The sequence below is a fragment of the Sinohyriopsis cumingii genome, unplaced genomic scaffold, assembly GCF_028554795.1.
Source record: "Sinohyriopsis cumingii isolate HCF-2022 unplaced genomic scaffold, ASM2855479v2 utg000974l, whole genome shotgun sequence".
Lineage (NCBI taxonomy): Eukaryota > Metazoa > Mollusca > Bivalvia > Unionida > Unionidae > Sinohyriopsis > Sinohyriopsis cumingii.
This window is the reverse complement of record NW_028315950.1, coordinates 1,006,930-1,029,505: the sequence shown is the minus strand read 5'-3', so window position 1 is coordinate 1,029,505 and position 22,576 is coordinate 1,006,930. Positions and strand designations below refer to the sequence as shown.

Genomic DNA, 22,576 nt, shown 5'->3' with positions numbered 1-22,576 from the left:
CAGGAGAAATAACTACAATGACGAATGTACGTGTTTAATATGGTTAATCAAACATATTTGTAATAATTTCATGCCATATTTTCATGACCAAAAGGGAACCAAGAAAACTGAGCGAAAACGATTACAGATTTAATAAACAGTCTTTTGTCGTACATATCTGATACATACGTTATATTTTTGGAGTGACTAAAAAGACATACACATTGTAAACTTTCATGCTTATATTTTCAATCGGAAACTGTTATGATTAGAATGGCATTAATTTGACAACTTAAAATGTTTTTGGTGTTTTGAATATTCATCATTATCAATTTAAATGAAATTTAAAATACGAGAAATTTTGGTAAAGATGCATTTTACGTTGTGCACATTTATCTGTCTTTTTCATAACTCATAATAGCAAAATACCTAATTATGCAATTTTCAACCATTTTCCTGGTATAATTTTATTTGTAAATCATAACAAATACATTCAAATACGAGAAGATCTCTTGTAACGTATGTATTTTGCTTGAGAATTAACGTAGTGAGACCAAGTGGGCAAGTGCCTAACAAAATCATCATATCTTCCACAGGAGATATGATGCATCTCATTATTGTCTACATAACTCCCAAACAGTGTATCCCTCAGGGGTGTAAAATTGAGGGTACAAAAAAAACCTAGGTGTCAAAACTGGGGTCAAATAAAAAATGTGGGGGTCAAAAATGTACTGACAAATTTTCATACGACTTGTACTTTTTCAGCTTGAAATAGGATATTGCAACTTGCACAACATACTCTCTCTCTCTCTTTCTCTAAACATACAAATACACCAATATGCACAATTAACAAACAAATGCATTGTACATTCAAAGAATAATTTTATTAGTTCATTTTTCTTTTAAAGTCGTACTTTTAACAGTCTCCTCAACAATATTATAGCCCAACACATTACATATAAGCCAATACAAAAAGCCAGATAAATCTTTTTAACCAAATGGGAGTTAATTTACTGCCTTTCATCAAATGTGTACTATCATAGGTTTCATTGTACTTCGTCCTAGAATACATTTATCCAAATATCAAGGAGGATAATGATTCATCTTCTTTCTAATAAGTTACACTTGAACTTTAAGATTTTTCTTTTATTGCAGAAAAGTTAAAAACCAACAAAATCTGCAATGACCCGCTGACTTTGTAATCCAAATAACTCATTTGTCTCTGCAAGTTTACTGATTTCTTTGTTGTGAAATAGTGTCTTAGGTTATAATGTGTTCTCCATATATCTTATGGCGAACGAGGGCCTATTTTTAAAAATTTTAAAATCCTGTCACGAAAGGATTATTCACTTTTGCAGTCTTTACAATCACGCGATCAGAAGCCACACCAGTAATCATAATGAATATTCCAGTCAAGGGAATAATTTTGTCCATTTTTCATTAAAGTCAGATCCACAGTTACTCTTTTGTGTTCTGCTTCTTTCACTTTCTTCGCTAGTGTTTTTAGTGCATGACGTTTTAATCTGGCAATCACTTTCTAGTGCAATGAGGCTTGATGTTATATATCTAGAACAGCTTGCTGAACTCGATGGAAATCGCGAGAAGCTCGCAAGATTAGGGGAAGCTACTCTGTCATAACACTGCCTATGCTAGTCTGGTTCATTGTTTTATATGTTCCCTGCATTGCACTTTGCTATATGAATAGAGGAGCGCAAGGCAGGGAGCAAACAAAGCGGGAAACCAGTCAATGCCTATATGCGAAGTATATACGATGCCATCCATCGTCCAATGCATTGGGTATTAAATAAATCATGATCATATTATGAAAATCCTTTGCATCAAAAAAACGCACGGTAACAAAATGTGTGCGTCAATTTTCTCCAGCATGCATCCCTGACGCACAAATGTGCGCAAAGGGAAACACTGCTCCCAAAGCATCACGTCCATCACTACCATACTTCTTTTTATCAGATGTCCTTTCTCCACAGTAATATTTGTCTTTGGGACGGTTTTCCTAAAGATATCAGAAAGCTCCTAACCATTATAACTTCAGAAAACATTTATCTAGTTCACCAGATGTTTCAAATTTTTTTAACTATATGGTAAAAACATATTATATAATAATTGTCAAAATATATGTTAAAAATAAATACTTGTTAAAACTATTGTCAGTTGTATTATAAAATTTGGCCGAATAGTTTTTTGAGTTGGGCCGCATTGTCTTATTTTCGGTCCAAGTTGGGCCGAATTGTCCAATGGCCCATTGTAGGACTACTCAGCCATAATATGCTGGGGGGGGGGGGCGACACCTTAAACAGTTTGAAAATTTTGCTCGGAAACGAACACGCTTAAAGGCAGACAGCCTGGTAAACATGTCAACATATAACCACCCAACTAAATAACGTGGGGACAATAAAATGTGAACCATCAATGAATTCCTATTAATCAACAGCAGCTAATGGGTAAATGAACTAAAAGGAGCACATATTCCAACGAGGAGCATCTTCTAATGGGACTTACATAAAGTGCTGTGCTTGACTTTGCGGATTCGGAATGTATTCCATCTTGGAACAATTTCTGAGAATCGCTTCACTGCATGTGGACAGGAGAAAACTAAATCGTTAAGCTAAAACACGTGTTCTTTTAACGTCAATATTTCACAACTAATGGAGGAAAGGAAGAAATCCGACATATTCCGAAAAATGAAGAGACTAACTAAGCCTGAGGATTGAACTGTGCCGGACTCTTATGCCTGCCTAAAAATATTTTCCCCCAACAGTATAGAGGCAGTAATTGCTTAATTCAATTTTTTTTTTTAAATATGTTCAGATAAAATGATCTCCAGCTATTAAATGTACTACAGCTATACACCAAACTTTAAATGCCAAGTGCCTAACATCGCATCCGCACTCCAAGTGTATTTATATATATTTTTATTTAAATTATATTGTAAATCTGACACGAGACTGTGTTCCATCATTTTTCGGAGGAGCTGCGCACGGTTAAGTGGGGGGGGGGGCAGGTAAAAGTGCTGGTGCATGCAGGCAAGGGCTATAGTTGCAGTAATCCGCGAACATGGGTTCGTTAGTCAGTACGGACACAAAAAACGAGTCGAAACATCTCTCTCTCTCTCTCTCTCTCTCTCTCTCTCTCTCTCTCTCTCTCTCTCTCACACACACACACACACACATTCGTTCCCAGTGAATATGTCCGGATTAACGAGTTTTATGGATAATTTAATTGGGTGGGAAAGCTTCTTTATTAGATATCTGAGCTCACTTAATGGAATGTTATCTCCATCATCAATATCTTCGACAGTTGTGGTTGGTGTCGGTATGATCTGTACATGTCTAAAGCAGTTTGAGATTGTTGTTTGTGTCACTGAACTCCACGCTGTCAGTACCATGTGTATTGCCTGCATAATGTCCACAGTTTGAACCTTGCCTTGCTCAGCACAGTGAATGTAATGTCTAACCACTTGTTTCCTGTAGTAAGCCTTGAATGCATGTATTATGCCAGCGTCCATAGGCTGAATGTGTGCCGTTGTAATTGGCGGAAGGAAGTGTTGTTTTACGTTGCGTTATCGAATGTACCATTGTGTGTGGCTTGCAGCGTTGTCTACGAGTAAGATGACGTTGCGTTTGGCTTCCCTCGTCTGTCTATCGATACAATTCATCCAGTCGATGAAAAGTACTTCCGTCATCCAAGCTTTGCGAATGTGTCTGCATCTCACATATGTGTATGGGTTATATATTTTGCCAAAACACATTGGTCTGTTGGCTTTAGTGATGACAAATGATTTCAATTTGATGGTCCCTGTTGCGTTCGCAGTAAGAGTCACGGTGATCCTATCCTTTGACTTTACGTGCCTTTACTGGTGTTGGTTGCTAAACTGTAGTTTGGCCCCAGTTGCAAAAACAAGCCCGTTTCGTCCAGGTTGAATATGTCTTGAGGGTTGTAGTCTTGCAGTAGTCGCTGTTGTTCTTCTCTGCCGGCCTGCACTTTGTTCATGTGGGCACTATCTGCTTCTCCCTCATACAATTTGCGTTTGATGCCCCACCAATTCTTAAAGTGTTGTAGTCAGCCACGAGAATAGGCAAAGTCTGTGATGCCGAATTGGTCTCCGAGTATCTTTGCCTTGGCAATGAGCACTTCATCGTTGACTGCGTCATGGTGGACCGACATGTCTGAGAACCACGTGAAGACGGCACCATCGACTTGTTGATATTTAGCGTGGCGAGCGCAGGTTAGGTCTGCTGACTCGGCAAGAATAAGCATACTCTGTTTTTAATGGATACCTTAGTCTCTCTGCCTTTGAGAATAAGCATACGCTGTTTTGTAACGGGTACCTTAATCTCTCTGCCTTTCAGAATAAGCATACGCTGTTTTGTAATGGTTACCTTAATCTCTCTGCCTTTGAGAATAAGCATACGCTGTTTTGTAATGGGTACATTAATCTCTCTGCCTTTGAGAATAAGCATACGCTGTTTTGTACTGGGTACCTTAATCTATCTGCCTTTGAGAATAAGCTAAGTTGTTTTGTAATGGATGCCTTAGTCTCTCTGCCTTTGAGAATAAGCATACGCTGTTTTGTAACGGGTACCTTAATCTCTCTGCCTTTCAGAATAAGCATACGCTGTTTTGTAATGGGTACATTAATCTCTCTGCCTTTGAGAATAAGCATACGCTGTTTTGTACTGGGTACCTTAATCTATCTGCCTTTGAGAATAAGCTAAGTTGTTTTGTAATGGATGCCTTAATCTCTCTGCCTTTGAGAATAAGCATACACTGTTTTGTAATGGTTACCTTAATCTCTCTGCCTTTGAGAATAAGCATACGCTGTTTTGTAATGGGTACATTAATCTCTCTGCCTTTGAGAATAAGCATACGCTGTTTTGTAATGGGTACCTTAATCTATCTGCCTTTGAGAATAAGCATAAGCTGTTTTGTAATGGGTGCCTTAGTCTCTCTGCCTTTGAGAATAAAAATACGCTGTTTTGTAATGTGTGCCTTAGTCTCTCTGCCTTTGAGATAAAGCACACGCTGTTTTGTAATGGGTGGCTTAGTCTCTCTGCCTTTGCGAATATGCATACGCTGTTTTGTAATGGGTGCCTTAGTCTCTCTGCCTTTGCGAATAAGCATACGCTGTTTTGTAATGGGTGCCTTAGTCACTCTGCCTTTGAGAATAAGCATACGCTGTTTTGTAGTGGGTACCTTAGTCTCTCTGCCTTTGAGAATAAGCATACGCTGTTTTGTAGTGGGTACCTTAGTCTCTCTGCCTTTGAGAATAAGCATACGCTGCTTTGTAATGGGTGCCGTCTCTCTGCCTTTGAGAATATGCATACGCTGTTTTGTAATGGGTGCGTTAGTCTCTCTGCCTTTGAGATTAAGAATACGCTGTTTTGTAATGGGTACCTTAGTCTCTCTGCCTTTGAGAATAAGAGTACGCTGTTTTGTAGTGGGTACCTTAGTCTCTCTGCCTTTGAGAATAAGAATACGCTGTTTGGTAATGGGTACCTTAGTCTATCTCCCTTTGAGAATAAGCATATGATTTTTTGTAATGGGTGTCTTAGTCTCTCTACCTTTGAGAATAAGCATACTATGTTTTGTAATGGATGCCTTAGTCTCTCTGCCTTTGAGAATAAAAATACGCTGTTCTGTAATGGGTGCCTTAGTCTCTGCCTTTGAGAATAAAAATACACTGTTTTGTAATGTGTGCCTTAGTCTCTCTGCCTTTACGAATAAGCATACGCTGTTTTGTAATGGATGCCTTAGTCTCCCTGCCTTTGAGAATAAGCATATTCTGTTTTGTAATGGGTGCCTTAGTCTCCCTGCCTTTGAGAATAAGCATACGCTGTTTTGTAATGGGTGCCTTAGTCTCTCTGCCTTTGAGAATAAGCATACGCTGTTTTGCAATGGTTACCTTAATCTCTCTGCCTTTGAAAATAAACATAAGCTGTTTTTAGGGATGTGGCTTATACCTAAAATATGTTTCCTATTGTTTGGCTACTCTTTATTCACATGGATCGATAGAAGTTTTCCCGAATTTTTTATTTGCTGTTAAAAGCTTCATGATGACAGAAGAATGTCATATCTTTGTTTCTCATTGTGGTGAATCCAACGATTTCTTCTGAGGTTTGCAGAATGGCAACCATGATGTGATTCCACATCTCTTCCGGAGGTAGATCTGGCAGAAAATTAAGTTCTTCAAGTCTAGACTGCAGGCTCTCTTGAAAATCTGCCTTGACGTCTTCAGACAACAGGTTTTTGATCTGGAGCTTCCTTTTCGGGACACCTGTTTGTTGTCTAGGCCTGGGCTTGAAGTGGAAGTCGAGCTTGCATCGGACAAGACGATGGTCTGTGTGGCATTCTGCATTGGGTATCACTCTGGTATGAAGGACATATGTTAAGTCCCTCTGGCGTACTATGATGTAATCGAATAGGTGCCAGTGTTTTGATCTAGGATACATCCAGGCAGTTTTCAGGCTGTCTTTCTGCTGAAATACGGTGTTTTTGATGGTGAGCCGTAATTCTGCGTAAAATTCAAGGAGCAGGCGTATGTATGTATGTATGTACACACAATAAGCATATACACACACAAACACACATTTCTAGAAATTCGTATTCAAGCTCCTTACTCCCGTATTCAATCCGAGCCGCTGTAACTTGGTTGATTGAACGACGTCAAATCCATGGGTTGCAGATACAAAACCTACCCAGGTCTGCCGGATCGTCTATCTTGGTGTGTCCTTGAGAAAGTCTGTTGCCAATTCATCTGCTTGATATAGCATTAGTATTGCCATGTATAAACAACCAAACAACAACCCACTTTCATTCCTATCCAATACAATTTGTCGCTTCCACACCTCCTGTAAGCATGATTATTGGAACATGTTTCGAAACCCTTCCAATAATTGACATTCTTTACTCTGTTCATTAATGTAATAGTTCTATCCCCTCCACAAAAAATGCATCGCAAAATATTCATCCCAAAATTATCTTAAATTTACTTATAAAAATATTTTTAACATCTCCCCTCAGCTCCAGACAAATACGTCTATTTCATATTCACTTCCTCGCTACTTTCAATGAAAGTTGTCTTGATGTTATTTAGAGGAAAAAGCGCGATGAGCAAAATGTAACATTAGCAACTGGTGTGTTTCTGGCAAAATCGATTTCATGCAATACTTGAGTAAGAACACATATTTTATTTCAATATATTATCCTTATAATTTAGAGGACCATGTTCCACCCCGTCAAAGTAGCATGAGGGTGGGGTTGCTGGAGAAATACTTTTGGTGATTGCCATCGGACTGGAACAGGTATCATAAAATCGCAAAATCAGACGCATTAAATGTTAATAAAGAGAGTATATGCATAAATACATAAATTTAAAAAAAAACTAACTGCTTTGAAAGGTAATGGAAACGTAGACAGAAAAATAATGTGTAAGGGACAAAGGAAACAAATCCGTCTAAACATTTTTATTTCTTGGCTACGTACGATGCTATGGTCATAAACTAAATACCAGTAAGAAGCTAAGCATGCAAGTTTTCTAAAAACGCAAAAAAAAATAGTTTAATTAAAAACAAGGTTATAAAACGAAGATTTAAGAGGAACTTATATTATTAAGAATTAAGTCCAAAATAATCCTGAAAATATATATTCAAGCCCAAAAGAATCGAATGTCCAAATAAAATTTAGATTTTTTAATGTATATTTCTACCATCAGTCCTGATTTATCACAATGTCATTGTCCTAAACTTCTTTGAATAATTTCACAACAGCCCCAGAATTATATTTTCGTCCAATGAGCACTTGGTTATTCCAATGAATAATCCGAACAAATGTCTCTGCTCAAATAATATCGAAACGCATCATTAAATACGTCTGTAGCCTTGTTGTGACAAAGAAGTACATAGGAAATAAGGATGAAATATTTGTTCAGCTTCAAGTATTTATATATATGCTTAAGGGTAAAAATGCATTTTGTTCCTACTTTCAACGTGAACATTTTGAAAACATCCCACATCATAAAAGAACCCACCTGACCTATCCTATCCAATTGGAAATAACCCACCTGACCGACCTATACTACAGAAAATAACTTCAAAATTTGTAAATATTTTTGTATTATTAGAAAGTTTACCACAGCTACTTATTGATCAAACGCAATCTACAGGCACTCTTAATATCATAATATAGAACCTATACTCGTATACGAAATTTAGCTATAGGTAATCACAACAAATTCCAGTCATGAACAAACATTGCAAAAATATTCGTAAGTTTTATATTCATTTACTCTTCATAACTCCTTTTCATCCCTGCATTTGACTAATAAATCCTTTATGTTTCTGAACTTCCTTGGAACTTCTAATTTTTTTAGTAACGTATTTTTTTTTTATTATATAGATATCTTCCCTATTTCTAATTGTAAAACCAAACCAATAAATGTATAGAGCCTCCCACGGTGTTTTAGGATCAGAGTTTAACATTTGTATTCGATTAAGTATATTTTTGCATTTTAGTAATACTGAGTTAGGCAGGGCTAGCTCTCCTCTCTGTTTTGCCTTATATAAAGTTTCCTTTTTAACATAGTGAGTCTTGTAGCCCCAAATGTAGTTAATTAGTTCATTATCTAATTTATCTAACGTTTTGTTTTCTATATCGGTTGATTTTGTTACGTAATGTATATTTGAAAACATGTAAGTTTTGTTCACTTGGGCCCGCTCCGTTATGTATAGTGGCGTAAGTGCCCATACATTAATGTTTTCTTTTATTTTTTATCATGTTTGATAGTTTTCTTGTTCCTCTTCCTTTCCAAAAAAAAGAGTCCTAGAGCTTTTTCCCGATCCTTGATTAATTAATTTTTTTTTGGGGGGGGGGTGAGGGGTGGGGGATGCAGAATGATTTCCCCGCCAGTTTCTTACTTTTAAAATCTCAGTTTCATGATGATTTGCTTCTGATCCAGCGGCTTTTACAAAAGATTTAAATTTCTTTTCTAAGTGTTTAATGGAATTTGGGTCTCTTATAAAGTTTTGCAATCATCCTCATGCTGGAGTACCTTGAATTCTTCTTTTAAATTGGGGATATTTATTCCCTCAATTTCTTTGATTTTCTTATTTTAATGCTTAAGATTTCAATTGCTATGTCGTATAATAGCTTTGATAGGGGGCATCCTTGCCAAACTGATCTTTGTATATCAAATGTTTCCATAACAGCCCCATTTACATGTACTCTTCAGTTATTTTATTATACAGGATTTTGATCCATCTTTGAAAGTGATGTGATGTGTCGTGATTTTGATTTTTAACGTAGCTTTAAAAACTTTTCAGTCATATCGCTATGATGTATGCATTGTGGCAGTTTATAGTGATGTCTAGCACTGGGGCATCATGCCGCAGACATGTAGCATAATGTCCCACCCAGTCACATTATCCTGACACCAGGCCGACCAGTCCTAACACTAACCTGTTAATGCTGAACGCCAAGCGAGGGGGTGTGTGTGTGTGTGTGTGTGTGAGAGAGAGAGAGAGAGAGAGAGAGAGAGAGAGATTTGGATTTTTAACGAAGCTTTAAACATTTTTCAGTCATTTCGCTACGATATCTGCAGGGTGACAGTTTATAGCTATGTTTTGCACTGGGGCATCATACCGCAGATATGTAGCATGATGTCCCACCCAGTCACATTATCCTGACAACAGGCCAAACAGTACTAATATTAAGGGCTTAATGCTGAGCAACTAGTGAGGCAGCTGTTAGTATCATTTTGATAAGTCTTTGTTATGACTCGTCCGGGTTTCAAACCCGCGACTTCCCGTACAAAAGGCGCACGCTCTAACCACTAGGCCACCGGAGCGGTCTCCAACACAGAAAGGCAAATAGGAACTATTCAGTAGATAAATGGTGATTGCAAATGAGATGAACCCTTTAATTCATGTAAATACACGGGAAATATGTGGTGCGAATTGTTCAATAACGAAATAAATTTTTCTCAACAGTGAATTCCATTTCAGTTAGTGACAACACAGTTAGGGGACAAAATATAGTTAATTTAGATTTATGAAAGGGAATCAAATTAAGGCACAAACGTACAGCCCCCATCACAATACATATGAAAAGCTTACCGGAGAATATAGCTTGACAAACTCATAAGGTCGACCTTAGGCCTGAAGCGCTGAGCCCCCTCAGGTCGCCCCACTTGCCACCCCCAAACACCGGTCCTGCCCATCATGATACAAATTCAATGCTTACAGCCCCCATCATGATACAAATTCAACGCTTACACCCCCATCATAATAGAAATAGAAAGCTTTCAGCACCCATCATGGTATAAAATAAAAGTTTACAGACCCTATTATGATACAAATATAAAGCTTACAGCTCCCACCTTGATACAAATTAAAAGCTTATATCCCCCATCATAGTACAACAATTAAAAGCTTACAGACCCCATCATAATACCAACTAAAAGGTTACATCCCCCGTTATGATACAAACGAAAAGCTTTCTGCCCCCATCATGATACAAATAAAGAACTTACAGCCCCATCATAATACAAATATACAAAGCAAAAAATAGGGTAAAATGTTTGGGAACAAAGCCTGATATATGTTTTTTGAACATTGGAATTTTGTCTGCTCGAGAAGAAGAAAAATTAATCAACATATTATTGAAATATAGTGAAATGTGTCAGGAAAGAATGCATTGGATTGGAACAACTCCACTCATCTCACTTTAATGATTAAGAGCTAGTTTATTCAAATTTTATTAAAGAAAGCAAAACTTAATAATATGTTTTGCTTGATCTCCTTCGTTGACAATTAATGAAAATCACGTGATTTGCCTTTCTTGGAGATACAATCCCTACACACACAATCAAATCCAGCTAATTGAAAGAGACAAAAGAAAAGAGAAAAATACATGAAACTGAAGAATAGTTCCAAATGTTGAAACCCCTCTCGCCCTTAACGTACTCTCGGGACACCGAAAAAGAGAACGAAATTGATGGCGCTTATGTCCATCCTTGCATTGTAAATAAAAGATATTGGTATGTGTCTTGCTACTTAATTTATATGTACGTTTCTCTAAATTGGCAATAGCCCAACAATGTATTTTTAAGTTGATTTAATTTGCATGTTAGTTTGTTCTGTTTTTCTTCTTTATATGCTATGGATATTTGTATTTTGAACTTGACCTTGTCCACAATTAAGTTCATTTTCTACCTGACCTAAATCAGAGACTTTGAAAAAAATCTGCAAACATCTAATACATAGCTAAATTTTTCTCTACGAGTATGGGTTAACTATTAGGATAATTATCTTTGACTGAGTCAATAACGTGTTTACTTTGTTTAGTATAATTTAGGGAAAAGAAGTTCTCATTATAACTAAGATGTTAACTTGTAAACATTTGGAACCCTCTAGAATGACATTTTCCACTAGGTAATAGGTTTTGTTTTATTATAGAAAATACTAATTTTGACCTGAGGTCAAGTAAAGAACTATATAATTTTGTTTCTTTTTTCCTACCAATTAATCACTTGGGCTATAAGATCTTGAAGCAAAGTTATTGCTGCGTCCAGTATTTAATATTGGCTTGAATTTATTCATTTAAATTATTTATTCACTGGAAATACAAAGTGCTCATCGTCTAAAATTATATTCTTGGAAAGAGACATTAACTAAATATATTGAAATTCAAATAAGGACATACTCTTGGAATGTATTATTGTGATTAAACAAAAGAATGCTGGCACATCGCCACGACACGGGCTACCACAGTCACATCAAGACTTCTATCGTAAGATTTTATTTTGGATTAACACGAAAATAAACTACTCATTATTACTCGTGTCACTAATTCTAGGATTATCAGGGATTTAATTCGCAATACCGTCAGTTCCTTTTGTTTTAAAATTTTCACTTTGTATTCTAGGTAAGTAAATTATTGGTTGAATTTCAGAATGCTTATTGCTTCTCACTCTTGTCTATTATTTATTTTAAACGCATATAGTCGCAATAGTGTTTACTCCTTACCGAGTAATGCAGATAAATATAAACGTTTCTTTGGGAATCATCTTGGGCATGTCTTGTTAACGTTTTAAACAGATTTAATTTGTCTACGCGAGGAAATAGTGTATGGCTGAAAATTCTCACAGAATTAAGAGAGAAATCCCATGCAAAGTAGTCAATAAACCCTATCAAACATGGAAAGCAGAACAAATGCATATAATAATATTTGTTTAGGTTTGTGTAAACCTAGCGATAAAACATATCGATGCTTTTAGATCTCTCGCTCTCTCTCTCTCTTTTCCAATATTTCGATGGCGTACGTTCTGCTCATAGTGTATTTTTATGTAGAATGAGTCATATGTAGGTTGATTGAAATGTCATATTCCTTCCACGCCATATCACCTTGAACCACTTCAAAATGATCTTTAGCAGGGCGGAATGTAAATTACTTAGATATTAGCTGATTAATAAGATCAAAGTCTACCGAATTAACTGGTTAACAAGGACAGGGGTACACGGGAGTTGGAAGAATGCACCAGCACTTGGTAGTAGGTCATACTGAAGAATAAGGGAAATTATCTTTTGACAAAACGAATTATGAAGCATTAATTAAAATAGCAATTGTCATAATTATAGCAGTCCATGCTCTAATTAAACAATGCTAAAGAATGGGTGAAAATAAATTATAAAATGCATCTTTTGAAATTGCCTGTTAAAAATACTTCATGAGTGTATGCGATTGTTGGACGTAGTTTATACAATTTTATATCACACAAAATTAAAGATTGTGGCTTCGGACCGTGCGTATGAAACTATTAAATGTTGTTTACTTAAAAATGGCTTTACTTTAATTAATTTTGAGTAGTATCCTGATATATATAAGAAATTCAAAACATGTTGATCGTTCGTATAGCCATCTTCATTGATTGAGATTAAAATACGTCAAGTAAAACAACAAAATAATTCACAATCTCTGAGAACATTCCTATGGCAGATTGTAAATTGATTACAGATCTGTACATACATCATGCTAAACCAAATTCCACTGTTATGCTTGTTCATCTTACCAACAGTGGTAATGCAGTAGAAATGTAGACACAAGTAGTAAAGACAAACAAACATATCGAGTGACTATACACCAATTGCTTCTATATGTATCAGCCATCAGACTTGGGATTCATCTCCAATTTAGTCCAATCCCACTAAACTGGCCAGGAACCAGTCTTAGAACAGTTTAATTCAGACCTTACTGACCAGACCGGTCCAGACTCGAGTAAGTACTAAAATACCAACTCTGACCTAGAACAACCAAAACTTCTGAAATTAGTCAGCAACTCAGTATCAGAATCAGACTAAGACCAAACACCATTACTAACATTGCATAAAACAAATATACATAGAAGTGCCCAAATACAAGTTTTTCAAGACCTTGCTGACTCCGATTCTGACTCAGTTTTAGAACAGCCAGTGACATTTGTAGCATCAACATCAGGTTACACGCAACAAGCACCGCTTTTATATGACAGCAAATCAGCCTAAAACCAACGGCAGACATTGCGGTCGATAGCACGTTTGACATCAGTACGCACTTAATGTATTTGGTCTGCCAAAAGTCATGGTTTATCGCACTGGCATTGTCCAGAACCTCTTTAAATAATCACACAATAGTCCTAGAATAATATTTTTCCAATGAATAGTCGTAACAAATGTCTCTGCTTAAACAATATTTAAAAACAACATTAAATACGTCTGCAGACTTCTTGTTGCAACATGTACATAGGAAATAAGAATGAAATACTTGTCCAGCTGCAAGTACTTGTATACAAGCGTAAGTGTTGAAAAAGCAGTCTACTTTTACAATCTACGTGATATTTTGCAAATATCCCGCATCGTAAAAGAACTTACCGAACCTAACCGATCCAGTCGGAAAAATAACTTAATTGTTCGAAAAACCCACCTGACTGACCCATCCAATGGGAAATGACCGCAAAATTTGTATAAAAAAACCCATTTATTATTAGAAACTTTACCACATCTATTTATAGATCCTACGCAATCTACGATATAAAATATTTTCCCGTATACGACATTTAGCTATTGATAATGACTACATTTCTTTGTCATTAAAAAAATACAACATATATATATATATATATATATATATATATATATATATATATATATATATAATTAACAATAGATAGGAAATTCAATAGGTCGTGTTTGATTTCAGTTGTACTTTGCTTTCTCACAAGTAATTCACAAAAATAATTGAGAAGCGCCAAACAAAAAAAATGTATTCTAGTCAACTTTTATAATAACAAACTAATCATATTTCATTTTCCAAAATTTTCTTTGTCGAGAATATTTATGTTCAGCAGAACAGAAATCATGTCTAACATTGCATTGAACTTTTTAATTAGAAATTACGATAAAGGAGCCTTTCGGAGAAACAATCTCATTGTGGTATTTTACCAGTGTGTGTATACTATTTTCATTGCGTTGCCATGTGAAAAATATTTTCTAATCGAATACTGGCAGAATCTAAACGCACTAATCATATTTGATACTGGTAAAGTACCAATAACATCTCTCAGGATATTGTTCTTTATTGTCTCCATTGAAAAGGAATTTGTTTTGCAAATATCTTTTTAATGCCAACTCAAGCAAAACAGGAAATTTTAATTAACGTGCACAATGATATTCTACTTTAGGATCAAGTCATGGATATCGCATACTGAGAATGCTTGTAAGTATGTTATGTTTTTGGCTTCTTTCAAATGTAATTTTAGCGGGATTCTGAAAACAGTCGGTAGAATTCAGAGTATTGCTTATATACTCAATAAATGTCTTCAAACACTCATCATCACTGGAAGCGTTAACTTCTACTGTTTGTTAAAAATGTGAAGGTTAGTTCATTCCATATCGTTAAAATTTGTCAAGAAAAAAATATGTCTGGCTCCTGTCGAATATGATTCTACCGGGATACTTTGGAATACCAACTGTGATTATTTGGAGTGCTCTTCCATTTGGAGATAATATATGAATATTGTGAGATCCGTTTCCGGCAATATATATATAATGTCCTCTCTGTCAACTGATATACCATATGGATTTTTTAAATCCTTAGAGTGTAAATAAAGTACTGTTTTCCATATGTTACACCGAAACAGAAAACTTCATTAGTGTCATAGAAACAAATGTAGACACGGGTATGAGCATTATTCAGAGTGATACGTATTCGGATCGGATTTGAACAATCAAATGCATGATAGTATGTTTCCCCTGCTATCCTACTAACAATGCTCCAGCAACATTTCTTCAAGTCATCTGTATAACCAGAGACTACAAACTCATTTCTACTGATAGCAGCCAAACCATAACATTGATACCACGTTGTGAAAGTGCCCGTGTCTTTGATACGGCCGTCTCTGATGGATAGGAACTGGACCGTTTTCTTGTTCCTCAACGTCACAGCAACCTCATGTTGGTTCACTTGACACAAGTCGAAGGGCTGTACAGGTAACGTGCAGCTACTAACAAAGTTATATGACGAATCAAACAGGCTACACGCTTTATTAACATAATCTGCCAGAACGATGGAATCATCAGGGAGGTGGACAATACCTGTGTAAATTGGTTTCTTTTCCCTTGAAATGTGAATTTCTACCACTTTGTCTAGCGTTAGTTGAAGCCCTTTAAGAGGTTCACTAATACTGGGGCAGGGAGGATTGTCAGTAATAACTGAACACGGAAATCTCGTGCGTTCCGGTATGACTTCAAGTTTTCCTATGCCATTGAAATACTGCATTAGTATGCATTGTGTACTTTCTTCAAGCTCCATATCTTTCTGAACCGTCTCTATATGTTCATATTTTTCTCTGTTCTGATCAGTGTAAGGCCTAAACTGTGCCAAAGAATTCTTACACACAAGACATTTTTGAGTATCTGTCCCAAATTTAAGGACTGTCTCTAGAAATGTATGTGAGATTCTTACTGCATTTATCAGGCACTGACATTGATGATTCTCATCCTGGCGCTTTATCATTTCTTCTTTGTAGATTTGGGTTCCCTCTCTCTTCACCAATGCCTCAAGTTCGTCCAGTTTCGAATTAATTCTTTGCCTGATATTCAGAATTGAAGCTGTAAGGTTATTCACCGTGGCCTCCAGATCATAAATATTGACCTCGTTCCTTTTTACAAAATTTTGAAGATGTTGCTCGAGTTTCTTCATTTTATGCATGATTTCTTCGGGTTTTAACTCAGTCATTAAGCTCGAAAGGTCGGAATTCAGTCTCTTTTGAAGATGTTGCTCGAGTTTCTTCATTTTATGCATGATTTCTTCGGGTTTTAACTCAGTCATTAAGCTTTAAAGGTCGGAATTCAGTCTCTTTACATTGTCACAAGATCTGTGATTAACAAAGAAACAATCTGCACAACAAACCTCATCATGAATTTGACAATAATATTCAATCCGTTTCTCCTGGTGACCTGAACAGCCAAATCCTTCTGCAAACCGCATTCGGTTTTCTGTTGTACTTGTTAAGTCGTCAATGCTTATTATTGTATGATTTCTTGTCGACGTTGTTTTATGATGGACCTTTAAACATGTGCTGCAGAAGACTTCCTCGCAAACGACACAGAAACCCTCTGCCTTGTTGGATTCACCGTCATATCGTCACGCATCGCAATATCGTTTTATGTTCTCTGTCAACTCTGTTACTAATGAAATGGCGCTTCTTGGAAAGAACGACGCCCACTCTTCGACAGGTTTTCCTGTTTTGGGTTGGTTAGTCAAAGCTCTACAAACTGGACACACAAATACCTTAACATCTCCTCCTTTGTCGTCGACATTTATTGATATATGATTCTGAAGACACTTTTCACAAAAAGCATGCATGCATGGGAGTTGGCGTGGAGACGTAAACACGTCCAAACAAATGGGGCACTCAGCGCCATCGGCTCTCAACGAGTCTTCACTGTACGTTGCCATTGTCAAGTCGCTTCACTCGTGTAATGGCATCCTAAACAGAAACCACGTGCTGTTACTTCGCGGACTCAAAAAGAAAAATCCGATATACACGCACAACAATTGCCACTCATACCAATACGAACTTTTTATACGTCATCAACTCAGTGGGCGTCCAGTTACTTGTCACAAATACTTCTAGGTTCAATGTACGTGTTTAGATTTGACTAAAATAGCGTGTGCACAAATGCTCTACGTGGTTTGGAACCGACCAAGGACTAAGCTATCACCCAGTCATATCGGCAGCTCTGATAACATGTATTTGCGGTATTTTATTTATTTTGGATTGATAGTCCTGGGTAAAGGTTGATGAGAGTGAGTTAGATGGAAAGACTATGATAATAAGTATGGGGATTTGCTGTTATGAAACATGAGAGTATTATTATTATTATTATTCATGCATTCATTCATTCATTCATTCATTTCTCAGCATCAATAAGTCAATTGTTTTCGTAACCTGATCTCTGTCTATACAAGGGAAGGTGATCATCTTCAGCATAACGTTTCTCGAACACAAGTAGATGGCAAGAAAAGACTTGGTTCTCACAAACAACTTCTGGCTGTATCGCTAAAAAATAAACGTATAAATTTATTTTAATTAAGTCATTGTTTTTACCAGAATACTTGACATAATCGATACTTTCAACTCGTGGTCAAAATTACAAGTCTGACAAAAATAAATATTTATAAATTAATTATCTCAAAGCCAGAGGAGAAAATAAAGAACTTGTTCAGTTCTGTACTATAGATGACAGTTCCAAATCAGGTCCCAGTTCTACACTATTAAACTCAAAGCCGACACCACTACCAAACAATAGGTTTATATGTATTAAAGGATATTAAAAAATTATAATTCTTATATCATCTATGCGGCGGTATAACATAATCAATATATAAACAGTATTAAATGTTCAAACTTGCATGAAAAAATTGACAATCTGTGTGTGTGTGATCTGGACTTTTAAAGTAGCTTTAATTTTTCAGTCATATCATTACGACGTATGCAGTCTGGCAGTTTATAGTTATGTCTATCGCTAGGGCATCATGCCAGAGACATGTAGCATGATGTCCCACCCAGTCACATTATCCTGACACCAGGCCGACCAGTCCTAACACTAACCTCTTAATGCTTAGCGTCAAGCGAGGCAGCAGTTAGTACCATTTTAACACTATTTAAAATACATAGCCAAATATTCTTATGCATTCTTTCAATATTTATAAGATGTGTATTGCAGTGTTCTACAGTTGCAACACAATTAATTTATTCTTGAGGAGATAATGAGTGTAATAGCAATTGTCAGTGCTTGAACTCACTAGTAGGTGGGCATTCATTTTTATCATGGTCCAAGTCTTGAAGAAAAGAAGTGTCAATATTTCTTCCAGATTTTAGAAAAAAAAAGTTGATAATCAGTATGAATTTGATGTAGTTTGAGATTCATCTTACGATACCGTCCCTGACCAAACACTAGGATGGGAGGGCTTTCGAACATTACGAATAGGTCATTCTATCAATAAAAGCATATACTGCGAAAGAAGGCAGGATCTTGAGTATTTTGGCTAGGAAAATCTTATTAGAACCAAATCAGTTTCACTCTGCAGCGTATTCAGGTCACCAAATTCAACTATTAATTGGGGGGTGGGGGTGGGGCGGCAGACAGATTCCCCCACCCCACCCAATTTCCAAACAAAATAAATGTGTTTCATGTTTTCCTGTATCCCCCTAATATGAGTGTGTAAGTATTTCTGTTTTCAAAAGAATTTTGATCAAAAATGTATTTTTAAAAAAAAAATTATGGGGTATTTTTTTCAATAGTGTTTTCTAAAGGGTTGTTCATCCAATCTAGGCTTCAATGTCCTAGTCGAATTTCCTTCCCTTTTTGTTTTCAAGTGACCTTTACTAAGGGTCTCCTATGTCATGTGTATGCTATATGTATATTTGCTATTTTGCTTGTATGATATTGATATGTATGTAAGGACAGCATTAGTGTCAAATTTCCCCCTCAAGTTTTCCTATGATTTGATTAATTTATTTTAATTTTAAAGAAGGAAAGAATTTTTTTTTATTATTTGGACATTGCGCCCACAATTTAATTTTCTATAACTTGGAATTCTGACTTTAAATTTGAATGAGAAACGGTTGCATCTATAAAAGAAAAATAAATCATATTCTATTGTTGTATACGTGTGTTCTGATGAGAGTTTCTCATTTTTGAGAGAGACCGCCATGCACTGTTTAAGGAACCTCGTTTCTTTTATTTTCCATATGCTTCTCTTAAATTATGGACACAGCCTTGTCTGCCAGTATGGTCTAATTTTGGCCATATCTGGGACATATGGTACTTTTAAGACAGAAAAGTGATCCGAAATGGCCTAAAATCAAATAGGAAAAAAAAATGTTAGTTTTCTTCCTACACGTTATAATGAGTAACTCCTAGTGTTAAGTTTACTATCTCCCCGTCTATGTGTGTTGTCTCCATATCCTTCGTATGGGTTTTTCTGATACTCTTTCCCAGGCCTGTTCACTTCGCGTAGCGCCTTGCAACTTAGCCTCGTGACGTCTATGTCTCATAATTCTAGCATGCGGAGGCTCCCCGTGTCTCTTGAAAGTTTATCAAGGAAAGAAGGAAAGAGGAGGAAAAAAACACAGAAATAGATCATTATGTTTATGAATTTATTAGTAATTATTGGGTTTCCCATTTTCTATATGTTGGTTACATTTTGTTAGTTGTATTATTTTGTAAGGTGCCGAATGAACAATTCATTTTCTGCTAAATGATTTGTAATTAGTAGGTTGTTTGTTTGCTGCCACGAGGTGAGATTAAGGCTCCAGCCCGTGCACAGACTAGTACATATCCCTGCTTGGGCTGTAAACCGAAGCCTTTACCCCATTCTCCCCTCCCCTCGGTTTGATGCCCTGGTTCTTCAAGCTATTTTTGATAGTGATCATCTGGCCACAGGCCGTTATTGTTTTAGTTATGTAATCCTTGATTTTTAAAACCAGTTTTTTTTTGTGCCGAAATCTCCGTCTAAAAATAACATGTTGTTCCTTCAATACCTCTCCCTCTTACATATATCCATAATAAGTTTTTTTCAGGTTTTCGTTTCTTGCACTGCACTATTGCATGGTATTTGGTGAAGTTAGCCTGTTTGCATATGGGGCATTTTGGTATTAGTTTGATGATATGCCTTTTTAGGGCTACTTACCCCGTTAACCATGCTTTGTGCTTGTATCTAAAAATTAGACTTTGTATTTTTGGGGAACCGATGTTGGCCCAGTGCCCCCATGGTCTGTCTCAGTTAATACCAACATTTTCTTGCTCTACTTTGCTACGCAAGTTTTTATTTTATATCCTCCCTTATCCATTCGTAAGTTTTATATTTATTTATTCCACATAATTCCTTTTTATCCCTGTATTTGGCTAATAAATCCTTTATGTTTCTGAACTTCCTTGGAACTTTTAATTTTTTTTAGTAACGCATTATTTTTTTTATATAGATATCTTCCCTTGTTTTAATTGTAAAGCCAAACCAATAAATGTATAGAGCCTCCCACGGTGTTTTAGGTTCAGAGTTTAACATTTCTTTTTCGACTGAGTATATTTGTGCATTTTAGTAATATTGGGCTAGGCAGGGGCTAGCCCTCCTCTCTTTCTTGCCTCATATAAAGTTTTCTTTTTAACATGGTGTGTCTTGTTGCCCCAAATGTAGTTACTTACTTAGTTATCTAATCTATCCAACTTTTTGTTTTCTATGTCTGTTGAATTTAATATGTAATTTATATTTGAATACAGGTAAGTTTTGTTCACTTGGGCTCGCGCCATTAGGCATAGTGGCGTAAGTGCCCAGATATTAATGTTTTCTTTAATTTTTTATAATGTTTTTATAGTTTTCTTGTTTCTTTTCCTTTCCAAAAAAGACTCATATAGCTTTTACCCGATCCTTTATTGTGTGTGCTGATGAAGTTCAGGATGATTTCCCCGCCAGTTACCTATTTTTTAAATCTTAGTTTTATCATGATTTATTTTTTACCCAGAGGCTTTCCAAAAGAATCGAATTCCTTTTTTGTGCAATCATCCGCATGCAGGAGCAGCTTGAATTCGTCTTTTAAATTTGGGATTTATATTCCCTCAATATCTTTTTTTTTTTTTTTTTTTTTGTTTTTTTTTCTTATCTTAATGGATAAGATTTGAATTGCTATCACGTATAATAGCAATGATAGTGAGAATCTTTGTCTCGCTGATCTTTTTATATCAATTTTTTTCCGTAACAGCCCCATTTACGTGTACTCTTGGAGTTATTTTATTATATAGAATTTTGGTCCCTCTTTGAAAGTATGTTCCAAATCCAAATTATTCCCGAACTGCTCTATCTCCTCCACTGACAGTTAATGAAAATCACGTGATTTGCCTTTCTTGGAGATAAAATCCCTACACACATAATCAAATCCAGCTAGTCGAAAGAGACAAAAGAAAAGAGAAAAAGACATAAAAATGAAGAATAGTTCCAAATGATGAAACCCCTCTCGCCCTTAAAGTACTCTCGGGACACCGAAAAATCGAACGAATGTGATGGTGTTTATGTCCATCCATGCATTGTAAATACAAAGATTGGTATGTGTCATGCTCCTTAATTTATGTGCACGTTTCTCTAAAAATGGCAATAGCCCAACAATGTATTTTTAATTTTAATTAATTTGCATATTAGTTTGTTCTGTTTTTATTCTTTATATGCTATGAATATTTATTTTTTCGACTTGACCTTGTCCAAAATTTAGTTCATTTTCTACCTGACCTAAATCAGTGATTTTTAAACAAGTCTTCAAACAGCTAATACATAGTTAAATTTTTCTCTATGAGTATGGGTTGACTATTAGGATTATTATCTTTGCCTGAGTCAAGGACATTGTGTTTACTTTGTTTAGTATAATTTTAATAATATAATTTCTAATTATAACTAAACGTTTTGCTTGTAGACATTTTGAACCTTCCAGAATGAAATAGCAATAGCTAATATTATTTTTGAAATAAAAAATACTAACTGTGACCTGAGGTCAAGTAAAGAAAAGAAATATATTATTTTCTTAGAAATTGTTCATTCGGGCTATTTGACCTTGACGCAAAATCATTTGCTGCGTCCATTATTTAATCTGGGCTGAAATTTATTCATTCAAATTATTTATTAACTGGAAATACAAAGTGCTCATCATCTAAAATTATATTCTTGGAATGAGATATTAACTAGTTATATTGAAATTCAAATAAGGATATACTCTTGGATTGTGTTAGTGTGATTCAACAAAAGAATGTTAGTACATCACCACGATACGGGCCATCACAGGCACATCAAGACTTCTATCGTTGGATTTTATTTTGGATCACCACGAAAATATACTCAAAGCTTTATTCATTTTTACTTGTGTCAGTAATGACTATTTGGGATTAATTCGCAATACCGTAAGTTTCTTTCGTTTTACATTTTTATCTTTATATTCTATATAAATAAATTATTTTTTTATTGTTATTTTGATTATTGCTTCTCTTTTTATTTTATG

At 35.8% G+C, this 22,576-nt stretch overlaps 1 protein-coding gene and 1 pseudogene across 1 annotated transcript in view; both read right to left on the bottom strand.

Moving 5' to 3' along the window:
* The window catches only part of LOC149772902 (60S ribosomal export protein NMD3-like), a 71,773-nt gene extending 69,081 nt beyond the window's left edge, over positions 1-2,692 (bottom strand). Inside the window, exon 1 of the mRNA XM_089947104.1 lies at positions 2,500-2,692. Within this exon, the coding sequence (XP_089803230.1) occupies positions 2,500-2,543 (44 nt within the window). The 5' untranslated portion in view covers positions 2,544-2,692. The remainder of the gene's footprint in view (positions 1-2,499) is intronic.
* A 12,264-nt stretch (positions 2,693-14,956) lies between these two features.
* Positions 14,957-16,673, bottom strand: LOC149772901 (uncharacterized; annotated as a pseudogene).
* Between the last annotated feature and the right edge of the window lie 5,903 nt (positions 16,674-22,576).